At 43.0% G+C, this 12,355-nt stretch overlaps 1 protein-coding gene across 8 annotated transcripts in view; it reads left to right on the forward strand.

Moving 5' to 3' along the window:
• The first annotated feature begins 114 nt into the window (after positions 1-114).
• The window catches only part of CHPT1 (choline phosphotransferase 1), a 56,232-nt gene continuing 43,991 nt past the window's right edge, over positions 115-12,355 (forward strand). For 7 of the 8 annotated variants that reach the window (XM_063712235.1, XM_063712233.1, XM_063712232.1 and 4 more), the window contains exon 1: positions 121-612. In XM_063712235.1, coding sequence (XP_063568305.1) covers positions 340-612 — 273 coding nt within the window. In that variant the 5' untranslated portion in view covers positions 121-339. Of the gene's footprint in view, positions 613-12,355 lie in introns of all 8 variants that reach the window. The other variant, XM_024256586.3, reaches the window with a different exon arrangement.

Raw genomic sequence — 12,355 nt, forward strand, 5'->3', positions numbered from 1 at the left:
CAATAACAAGTTGCCGTTGGCAGGCGCCGAGGGTGACCCGCGAGCGCGGCGCCCGCCTTCCCGCTCCTAGCCCGACCCCCTCCGCCCCGCCCCCAGCCGGACCCCACCCCGAGGCCCCGCCCCACCCGCGAGCGGCAGCCGCGGCCCCACCGCTTCTGGGGCTGGGGCCCCGGGACCGGGCAGCCCGGCCTGACCTCGACCTCCGCTGTGCGGGCCCGACCGGTGAGTCCAGCCCGGCAGTCGCAGGCTCCGGCCGCCAGGCCCTCCCTCCACCTCTCCCTGCCCCCAGCGCCAGGCGCGGGCTGCGCTCGGTGGCGGCGGCGGGGCCCGCAGGCGGCCATGGCGGCAGGCGCCGGGGCCAGGTCCGCGCCGCGCTGGCTGAGGGCGCTGAGCGAGCCGCTGAGCGCGGCGCAGCTGCGGCGACTGGAGGAGCACCGCTACAGCGCGGCGGGCGTCTCGCTGCTCGAGCCGCCGCTGCAGCTCTACTGGACCTGGCTGCTCCAGTGGATCCCGCTCTGGATGGCCCCCAACTCCATCACCCTGCTGGGGCTCGCCGTCAACGTGGTCACCACGCTCGTGCTCATCTCCTACTGTCCCACGGCCACCGAGGAGGTAGGGCTGGCCGCTCGCCCGAGCCGGTCCCAGGTGCGCTGCGGGCGGGTCGCTGGAGGCGCCGGGAGAAGGGCGGACCCACGCGCGGCTGAGCCTCTCCCGGGCCCCGGAGGGGCGGACTGGCCACTGCCCCGGGCGGTGTCCGCCCTGGGCCGCCTGGAGACTGTCACGCCACTATCCCAATCCCGTGACCATCCCGAGCCTCCCCTGGGCAGCGGAGGGCTGTTAAGGTCGCTGCCACAGGTCCTATGTCCGCGCAGATCCTCCCCACGGCCGCGGACGGGCCGGAGGGCGCCTGCCCAGCCGCTATCCCATGCGGCGCCAACCTGTGGTATGGACCCGCTGTCGGGTGCTTTGCACACTGGGGACTGAACACCCCCATCTCCGTCCTGCCTGGCACAGGGACTTGTGCCAAGCCCGAGACGCTCTTTGAATACTTTCGTAACCGTTCGTTTCTGGAAGGTTGAGCTAGTGATCTTGAAATGACTGGTAGCACTGATCAAAGATGAGTTAAGAGGTAACTTCCTCTTTGCTTCATCGACTTTTTCAAGAAAAACAAACTGGAATGTTATCAAGGCAATAATTTTTTTGTCATCACAACCTAGGGATTAAAAAAACCCCAACATTTTATTAGCAATAATTACATTTGACCTTTGTACAAAATAAGGAGTAAATATAGGCTTTGGATAGCTGTTCATCAGAAGCACCCTTTGGGCTGAGTGTGGAGGGATGGGGGCAGAGCGGAGTTCACTCCCATCTATAGTTTTTGCTACGTGGGATAAATATTACATTGCACATTCTGTGACATTACTTTCTATTCTCTGCTCCAAATAGTGAAGTCCCTTTATAATCATTTGAGTGTAGGCCTTGTGGAGGACTCATGGGGGTTGAGGTTGGATGAACAGAAATACAGTGGAAATATTTCATGCCCTCCGTGCATGCATCCATTTTGTTGTTGTTGTTTTTGAGACAGGGGTTTACTCTGTCACCCAGGCTGGGGTGCCGTGGCTCGATCTCGGCTCACTGCAACCTCAGCCTTCAGGGTTCAAGCGATTCTTCTGCCTCAGCCTTCCAAGTAGCTGGGATTACAGGCGCGTGCCACCACCACGGCCGACTCACTTTTGTGTTTCTAGTAGATACGGGGTTTCACCATGTTGGCCAGGCTCATGCATCCTTTAAAAACAAAAATTTGATCGAGCCTACATTTTAAAATATCTTGTCAATGGATCGATATGCTTATTATGTATTTCTTTTCTTTTCTTTTCTTTTTTTTTTGAGACAGAGTCTCGCTCTGTCCCCCAGGCTGGAGGGCAGTGTGGTGATCTCGGCCCACTGCAACCTCTGCCTCCCAGGTTCAAGTGATTCCCTTGCCTCAGCCTCCTGAGTAGCTGGGACTACACGTGCCTGCCACCACGCCCGGCTAATTTTTGTATTTTTAGTAGAGACGGGGTTTCACCATGTTGGCCAGGCTGGTCTCGAACTCCTGACTTCAAGTGATCCGCCTGCCTCGGCCTCCCAAAATGCTGGGATTACAGGAGTGAGCCACTGTGCCAGGCTTATTATATATTTCTTAATAGACATTCCCATTGTCATTTGCCATTGCTATTCATTTACATATTACATATGAAAAAGTAAGCTGCTTTAGTTTTTGGTTGTTTTGCTGCCTGTTTCTAGAATTTACCAGAGGGAGTGTATTAGAATGAAAGGATTGCTGGGTTGGAAGTGGAGGTCTTGGTTTCTAACTGGCTCTTCTACCACAGACCTGCTGGGTCTGTGTTCCCACATATAAAATAGAAAATAATGCCTGCCAAAACAACTTGACAAGGATGCAGTGAGGACCAAATGATATATATGCAGATAAATGTAAAAGATTGTGATGTGCCTAACAAATTAAAAATATTACTCAACACATTAAAAATATTACTGTTATTAGACAACATCCTGAAAACACATAATAAAATTTAGTTTTGATTGGGTCCAGTTTAAGCTAACAGCATTTGAATGTTTCTGATATCGGCCAGTTAAGTTGTGGACTCTTCAATGTTATTATTAATTTAAGAAGCATTTGTTGAACACTTAGAGCAGGGCATACAAAAAAAGTCAAGAGCTTCTGCTTAGGGAGGTAAAGGGAGGCCTGATGGAAGAGGTACATTTATGATTAATTAGTTTTTAGGATCAGCCTCATGTGAAAAAAAAAAGGGTGGAGGGTGGAGATTGGAGGCATTTAAAAATAAAGAGCAAAATCAAATGGCCCAAGAAGGGGAAATGAGAGTTAAAAACAAGAGTTTCTGCAATGTATGTCATTAGAACCTGCATATGCTTCTGAGTGACTGATGCAGGGAGGGGAAACGCCATTACAGGATCCACATTGCTTGTTTGGTGAAAGCCCAGCAATAGTGTGAAGAGTGTAGCAGTTTCTGGCTATTTTCCCTTAAGGTCATAGAACTAGCAAATGACTGGATCAGGTAGGATTCAGATCTGAGTTGGTATGACTTCAAAAATAAAAAGATCCTATGTTTTACATAATACAAATATGTAGAGTGCTTTCACATCCATGGTTGCATTTGTGTCTTGTATCAGCCAAAGAGGTTAGCAAGTTTTCCGCTTCCTCCAATGGCCCTCGTACCACCTCAATATTTCTTCTGTCCGTCTATCCCGACGCAACAGTAGTATATGTTTTCATAAGAGGAAATTGAAGCCCAGAGATGTTAAGTGACTTTCACCTGGCTTGGGACTTGTTTTCTGATTCTCAGACTTAAGAATTCTTAGTGCTTTTTCAGACTTGACAGATTGCTTCCAGAAAGGGTCAGCAAAAGCACATACGGTTTTTGGATTTAGATGCTTGGGCATAGCTACTCATATAGGCTTTAATACTGAGTGCATGAATAATAACATTTGATATGTTTTTAAGTGTGATGCTAATTTCTAGAACATGACTGGGGATAAAGGGAAACTAGTAGAAAAAAGTTGTGATTTATATTTAGCTTCTGCAAACTGCTTTTCATGCCATCATTTCCGTTAAGGAACTTTGTACTCCAGCCAAATTGAACTTCTTACTATAGCGAGAATTTATCTCCTTCTTATCCCTCTCTTTTCCCCTTCCTCTTCCTTTCTTCTGTACCAGTTATCCAACTATGTACCCATCTTTCAACACCCAATTCTAACACTATATCCTTATGAAAGTTATCTTCCTTTTCCTAAGTCAAATCAACCACTCTGAATTCCTATGATAATGACAATAACTGACTTTTACTGGGTATTTACTGTGTATCAGGGATGATTTTAAGTCACTTTTATTCTCTCATTGAATCCTCTCAACAACCTTATGAATAAGGTACTATTAATATCCTCATTTTATAGATGAGGAAACTGAAGGAAAATTAACCTCTTCTAGACTGACATACCTTTAAGTGGGGGCCAGGATTCCAAGCCAGAAGCTGTGCTTCCTTTGTAGGGCTTTGTAGCTCTCCTGTGGATCTTCACCATTTTATTTTGGTTATCCGTGTCCTTATTGAGAGGACAACCTACCAGATTTGAAGTTCAGACAGCAATTGCTCGTTCATTTGTATAATCTCTGTAGCACAGTGCTTTACATCAAACAGATGCTTATAATTTTGCATCAAACAGATGCAATAATTTAGAAAACAAACATTTGTTTTCTAAATTATTGGCTGCAGGAATGAAATAACACAATGTGATGTCAAGAGATGATGTTTTTCAACCCTTATTCAGTTTTAGATGTTCTTGGGTTAAATACCTAGCAATTGTTTGGCCTTGGTAGTTTTAAGCAGAGTAAGCAAGTGTTAGGGCAAATGGAGAAAACAAGAACTTTGTCTCCTCACTTTGATGAAGCAGTTCTCTCTGAACATCACCCTAAGTAGGTAGTCCCTGGCCCCCATTCCTTGGCTACCTAATCTTAAAATAGAATCACAGATTCTTAGAGTTTGGAAGGACCTTAGAGATTATTTAATGTAACTCCTACATTTATATATGTGACAACCCAGTGATTTGAATCTAGTTCTTCTAACTCCAGCCTAGTGGCAGTCTCTCCTACTAACTCCATGCACTTGTGTTTGACTGGTATAAACTGTTACTCCATTCTCTGTTACATATCTGATTAAGTGTTTCTGCCCTGTCTTCGTGATCTGTGCATATAAATCCATGTCAGTGTCTTTATTAAGAATATGTTTATAGCAGGGACAGGTGCCTAGCTTAAGGTCAGGTCAAAGGGCATTAATTAATGCATTTCTTGTGTTTATGATGATAAAGAGTTGAACTGAAAAGTAAGTATACCTGAGCATGCCAGAAACACCTTAAGAAATGGTTTATTCTCTGTTTAAATAACTTATTTAAATAACTCATATTTTAAACAGAATAAACCATTTCTTAAGGTTATCTTTGTACTACATATTGCCTTTGTATTACATATTGAAGAGTTATTTTGGGGGGGAATAATAGAAAGAAAAGGAAATAACCTTTAGATTCCTACTCAGACTTTTTTTTATAGGTTTGGTTTCTTTGAGATCTAGTATATTTCCTTTTTAATCACTCTTTTACTCCCACTTTTTTTAAACCAGCTCAGTAACTTTTCAAGTATCATTTATTAAGGCAGGACTCTTGTAAGGGCGTGACCTCTCTCATTAAAACAAAATGTAAACTCCAGATTTCCAGGAGATAGAAGCAGGGAGGGACTTAGGGTGAGGCAAGCCAGGACTCAAAATTTAAAGAGGCCTTTGCAGGACTGTGAGAATGAATGTCTCCTTAACTTCTGCAGCCATGGTGCCTCCTTGCCTCACCCTTAGTGCCCGGCCATCTAGAAGGAGACTCTTCAGATAAGGTGGAGGTAGCTTCCCTTGATTCCTATGGCTTCACTATACTTAATTCCTAAAGAATAAAACCATTTCTCCTTTCAAATTCTGGTTCAAGTGTGGATAAAACATGGCATTGTGGTATTTAGAAGAAGCTTTAAATTTTCCTCCTGGTGCATTTGATTGGGGTAGAAGGCTACAACCAGACCACTTGGGTTTTGCGAAGTTAAAGAACAGAACAGAAGCAACCCAGCACAGTTGATGTGGATGATAGATTTGACCTCAGGGGTATTCTCTTCACACCTCTCTCTCTTTTTGTTCCCCTTAGCACAGTGACAGGCTGGCATTTTCAACAAGAACCCTAATAAGTATTAAAGAAGAAAGAAAACCAAAATGATTCACACTAAATATAAAAATAAAGGCCACCTTTCAAAGTACAGATTTATCAGGTCATGAGAAAACCCCGTTGGCCCTGAAGTGCTGGTTTAACTGCATTTATGTGCGATGTCTGTCTGGTTTCCTTTGCTGCAGCTTATAACCTGCCTAATTTCCTAAAAATGGATGTGCTCTTCTCAAATGCTGGTTCCTAAACTGAGCCAAGACCAAAGGTCTGGGTCGAAACCAGTAAGCCCCTAGGGCCTTCCTGATTGGCTTGGCAGAGAATGGTCTTACCTTTTCTGACCACCAAGGCTCCTCTGGAGCCTCCCCAGGCCTCAGGTGGGAACCCTCCCTCCGTAAACAAAGAAGCGCCCTGCCCATCACAGGCTCCCAGTAAACAACGTCATAAGCACATCTTAGGCACTTATTGGGTTAGAGCAGTTGCAGGAATGGAGCAATCAGTCATTTCTACTTCTTATGTCTTCCAGAGTCAGGTTAGCAGTCTATTAGAAACTCCATAAATTCTCTTTTAAAAATCGTAGAATCTCTTGTGACCCCTGGAATAATGAAATGAAAAAAAAAATCTTAAGAGTCACCTGTCTGGGTAGAAAGTCTACCTTTAACAGCATACTAGTATTACATGTTTTTCACATATGCACAATATGTCTTCTAATGTCCTTTCTTCCTTTGTCTTAGAAATGCAGTTTCTATTTTTATGAAGAAAGAAGTCAGTGTTTGGATAATTGAAATCTTCTTGTTACCAGCTGACCTAATGGTTATTGGTTATCTAATTCCCTTCTGCATAGATGTCAATTCATCCAAGGCATTTCAAGCAAAGAGTTGTTTTTTTTTTCAGTATAAAAATTTACGTAATGAACATTGTATAGTTCTAGTATTTCCTAGTTTGGGAAGATTTTTTCTTTTATATATTATCTATACTTGCTTTTATTTACTATTTTTCTTTATGTCAACTTTAAATCAACTCTTAAAAACTTAGACTCTTACTCTGACTTAATATTTATAAAATCATAGATATGATATGCTATTTTTCTTTTTTTTTAGATGGAGTTTCACTCTTGTTGCCCAGGCTGGAGTGCAGTGGTGCAGCCTTGGCTCACTGCTACCTCTGCCTCCTGGGTTCAAGTGATTCTCCTGCCTCAGCCTCCCAAGCAGCTGGGATTACAGGTGTGCGCCACCATGCCTGGCTAATTTTGTGTTTTTAGTAGAGATGGGGTTTCACTTTGTTGGTCAGGCTGGGCTCGAACTCCTGACCTCGGGTGATCCACCCACCTCAGCCTCCCAAAGTGCTGGGACTACAGGCATGAGCCACCGCACCTGGCCCTATTTTTCAAAATACATTAAATTTTTTCAAAATATATTAAAATAAACATAAACATTCAAATGAAAATTTACCTACAGATCGCCTAAAATTATCTGATGGAGTATCAGTAATAACAGTAACAGTAACAAATACTGAGCTCCTTCCTTATGCCCAGCATTTTTATAAACATTTTACATGTGATAAGTCATTTAATTTTCACAATGAGAGAGGAGCAGTGATTATTACCATTTTCAAATGGAGAGACTAAGGCACTGTAAAGTAATTCATCCAACTCATCTAGCCAGTAAGTAGCAGAGCAAATGTGGGTGCAAGTAGAGTCTAGAGTCTATGCCCCTAACCACTCTGCAAGAAAAACCTGGGGCATGTATTCTTCCCATTGCTTTTTTGTTTTGTTTGTTTGTTTGTTTTTGAGGTAGGGTCTCACTTGGCTCACTGCAACCTTGGCCTACTGGCCTCAAGTGATCCTCCCACCTCAGCCTCCCGAGTAGCTGGGATTACAGGCGTGCACCCACACGCCTGGCTAATTTTTGTATTTTTAGTAGAGACGGGGTTTCACTCTGTTGGCCAGGCTGGTCTTGAACTCCTGGCCTCAAGTGATCTGCCCGCTCAGCCTTCGAAAGTGGTGAGCTACCACACCCAGCCTGATTTTCATCATCTGAGTATTTAGCTCCTACAGAAGATTTTTTAAAATAGAATACGTGGCTGGGTGCGGTGACTCATGCCTGTAATCCCAGGACTTTGGGAGGCCTAGGTGGGTGGATCTCAAGGTCAGGAGTTTGAGACCAGCCTGACCAACATGGTGAAACCCCATCTCTACTAAAAATACAAAAACTAGCCAGGTGTGGCATCTGTAATCCCAGCTACTCAGGAGGCTGAGGCAGGAGAATCACTTGAACCTGGGAGGCGGAGGTTGCAGTAAGCGAAGACTGCACCACTGCACTCCAGCCTGGGTGACAGAGCAAGACTCTGTCTCAAGAAAAAAAAAAAAAAAAAAGAAAGAGAAATAGAATACGTGTCTTATGCCCATGAGAGGATTACATTCTAATATGAAAGATAGGGCCACATACAAATGAGAACACATCAATCTAGAGCTGAAACATACCGCAGAAACTATCTAGTCTAGCATTTTCATTTAGAGAAGACCTAAGAACATGTTCCAGAAAAATCAATATTTTGAGGCTGTAAGTGAAATTTGTCCAGTGAGCTCAGTGGATCTCAGCATGAGGCTTTCACCAGATGCCAGTGTCATGCTCTTGGGCTTCCCAGGCTCCAGAACCGTGAGCCAAGTAAGTCTTTTCTTTATAAATTACCCAGTGTCTAGTATTCTGTTATAGCAACAGAAAATGGAGTTACACAACTCTTATTTGAAAAAATGGGAGGCTATAATTATGAAACAATTAATGACTTATGTAGAATTACTTCCCTTGGTTAAATTAGATCTTTACTTCATTAACTAAAGATGATAATTTCAAAGCTTTGCTTTTTAAATTTGTTCTGCTACCTGTGAAATCATTTAAAGTCAAGGAAACTAGACAACAGAAACAGTGCATTGTTATAAAGTCATGAACATCATTGTCATGTAGTTCCTTATATTTGTATACCTGAGGTACTAACCATCTAATGAGCATATTTTGTACAACAGAAGGCCTATATATTTGCAAAGACTGCTTTAACCCTGAAAAATATTTGTAGAAGGTGTATTTTTAAGAGAGTAGGTAGGAATGGAATGACTGGAGATAGGTAGGTTTGTGTCCTTTGATTTCTCCCTAGATGAAGTTGTAGGTGGAGTAAGAGGTGTATCAGGCAGTCCTTGAAGGAGGGGGCACTTGAGTGCTTTGCTGAATTGGGTGAGAAGAGTGTTTAGAAAGGAAAAAGCCATGAGACGGTATTAAGTCATAAATAAACAAGAGGACTTTGTGGGTGGAATGGAGCTGGAGTATGAAGGTAGGTGATTGAGAGTTATGCTGCGAAGAGACTCTTATCAGTGAGTAAGGAGCTTGTGGTCATTCTATATCTTTTACGTCTTCTAAGATTAGTTTAGGAGTGGCCAGAAGAGCTGGTCCTAAACTCATGTGCACCCTGATGTGCTCCTAAACTAAGCACATGAAGGCTCTCCCCTAAATCTCCTGTAATACAAATAGAAAACTATTTTTGCACAAACACCTTTATTGTCACACTTGGTCCATTAATTGAGGGATATTGGATAAACATATACTCTGTGCCAGAGTAACGTTCTAGAGTACTGGGAATGTAGGGGTGAGTGAGAAAGACACAATCCTTGCCCTCTCTGTGCTTTAATCAGTTCAGCCTTAGAAAATGAAATATCTTAGGTGAGAAGGCAAGGAAAGGGGAAGAGTTAATTTTGGAGTTTTGGATTGGGTATGTGGGGGGCAGGTGGCTTTGATTAGGGAGACCAAGATGAAGGTACTAGTGCTGTTTCTCAGTGAGTTACAGGGTTGTGGGTAAGGAAGAAGAGAAGTAGATGCCTCTTCTCTCACCTCAATCTTTCTCCTTCAGTCACTGCGTAGTTCCGTCTCTTAATATGGAAACGTTAAGATTCTTATACTTATGGGCCTTTTTCCAGAGAATGCAGAGAGCATACAGGATTTTGTCAGAGGTGCAGTTCACCTCTGGATGTTTTTTGGAAGAGTAAATCATGTGTGAAAATTGAGTAAATTAATGGACTATCAGACTTGCTGTTTGCTTTTTTCCAGTATAAGCTTTGTATCTTTGAGACTATGGTAGGAGTGTGTGACTTCCTGGCTAGGATGTCAGTTTAATTTGTTTGTGCTTCTATACGATAGTTACAGTGTTGTCAGAAAGCATTGAGGAAGTTTTAAAATCATAATTTAGTTTTATCTAATACCGTAATGAATAGAATCCTATGAATAATTCAAATAACTAGAAAAGCTAAAATTTCCCAAATATGTATTTTATACAGCTCTTTTTCAGTGTATAATTGAAAAACAATTTAAATTTTAATCAGTGGGGTTTTTTTTAATGACAAGGGGTTATGATTGATTTTTAGTAGTTGTTTTCTAGAATAAATTTATATGAAATTTAATATATCAAGTAAAATTCATTGTTAGGGAAGCTATTACTTAAATTATGATATAGCCACATAATTGAATACCATGCAGTCATTAAAAAGAATGATGTAGATCTCTGTGTTTGACCTGGAAAGAGCTTTGTAACATTGTTAAATTTGGATACAGTAGATATTATGAAAACTATATAGTTAAAAATGTATTTATTTATTTATTTAATTAATTATTTAGAGACAGGGTCTCACTCTGTTGCCCCAGCTGGAGTGCAGTGGCTCACTTCAACCTCTGCCTCCTGGGTTCAAGCAATTCTCGTGCCTCAGCCTCCTGAGTAGCTGGGATTACAGGAGTATGCCACCACAGCCGGCTAATTTTTGTATTTTTAATGGAGACAGATTTTTACCATGTTGGCCAGGCTTGTCTCAAACTACTGACCTCAAGTGATCAGCCCACCTTGGCCTCCCAAAGTGCTGGGATTACAGGTGTGAGCCACCACATCTAGCCATAAAAACTTTAAATGTTAGAATGGAATATTACCTAGAGAAGTTCTACTACTTGGAATAGATCTCTTCTAACAAACATTGCTTATGACTTTATAATTCACAATCCAAGGGTGACTTTTTCATCCTTACATTTAACTTTTTTGAAAATAAGTTAACATGGAAACTAGAATTGAGTTAGGGAGGCTCTGTAGCTCCCGCTTCCATCAAGAGTCTCTTCTGGCTAGGCACGGTGGCACTCGCCTATCTATAATCCCAGCATTTTGGGAGGCTGAGGCAGAAGGATAGTTTGAGGCCAGGAGTTGAGACCAGCCTGGGTAACATAGCCAGATGCTGTCTCTACAAACAATTTAAAAAATTAACCAGGCATGGTGGTGCACACCTGTATTCCTAGCTACTGAGGAGGCTGAGGTGGGAGGATTGCATGAACCCAGGAGTCTGAGGTTACAACATGTGCCTCTGCACTCCAGCCTGGGCAACAGAGCGAGACCTGTGTGAAAAAAAAAAAGTCTAATCTATAATTGTACCATTTTTGGAAAGGGATACCTGGAAGGAAGTTGTTCTGCTGTGCCTGGCCAAATAAATCCCAGCCTGTTTGCAGGGATAACAAGTTAGAAAAAAAGTGAGAAAATGCAAACTATTTAACCGCTTTCATCTAGGAATGGAGGTGTTGACCAAAGGAAAAAGAGAAGATAGGTCTGGCTCCTGAGGCCTTGGGAAGACTGGGAAAACTTGGAAAGATTTGGGAAGAATTAGAAAAGGAGTGAACCAAATACTGGCATGATTGTGCCTTTCTGGGTTTAAAAGAAAGACTCTTGTGGCTGGCACCATTTCCTGTGGCTTGCTGCCACTTGAAAGTGTATTGTGTGAGGGGGAAAGTGCTTATCAGCAGGTTCGATGGAATAGGGAGTTTGTGAAGATTTCAGGTGAAGAGTTCCACTCAGTCTGTGTGGCCTGTGGTAGGATAAATCTCATCAAAGGGCAAGTCGGAAGACCCGATCTAGTTCCTGGACCCAGCCTAAGTGCTTGCCTTGATGTAAATTATCACTCCTCCGTATGTTTCACTTTCATCTTTAATAAAAAGAATATGATAATAACTGCCCTATCTCTGTGGATTTCTGTATTAATTGAAATAATACATTAGAAATGCTCTTTGTCAGCTGGGTGTGGTGGCTCACGCCTGTAATCCCAGCACTTTGGGAGGCTGAGGCAGGTGGATCATTTAAGGTCAGGAGTTGGAGACCAGCCTGGGCAACATGGCGAAACCCCGTCTCTACCAAAAATACGAAAATTTAGCTGGGTGCGGTGGCATGCGCCTGTAATCTCAGCTACTTTGGGAGGTTGAGGGGGAGGATCACTTGGGCCTGGGAGGCGGAGGTTGCAGTGAGCCAAGATCCTTTACTGCACTCCAGCCTGGGCGACAGAGCGAGACCCTGTCTCAAGAACAAAAAAAGGAAAGAAAAGAAATGCCCTTTGTTGTACTGTTTAAGATCACATTACCTTTGCAATATTATCTCTTGTAAATTACCTGTTCCGGGAACATGGATCTAGTCACTGACTCCAGTAAACCTTTCACTTTCAGCCAGAAACTTTGGTTTCTGCCTAGACTTCCTCTCTTCCCTGTTTACATTCCCAGTCTCTCCCTATTTAAATGCCTCTAGTATCCTAATG

This window comes from Pongo abelii, chromosome 10 (genome assembly GCF_028885655.2).
Source record: "Pongo abelii isolate AG06213 chromosome 10, NHGRI_mPonAbe1-v2.0_pri, whole genome shotgun sequence".
Classification (NCBI taxonomy): Eukaryota; Metazoa; Chordata; class Mammalia; order Primates; family Hominidae; genus Pongo; species Pongo abelii.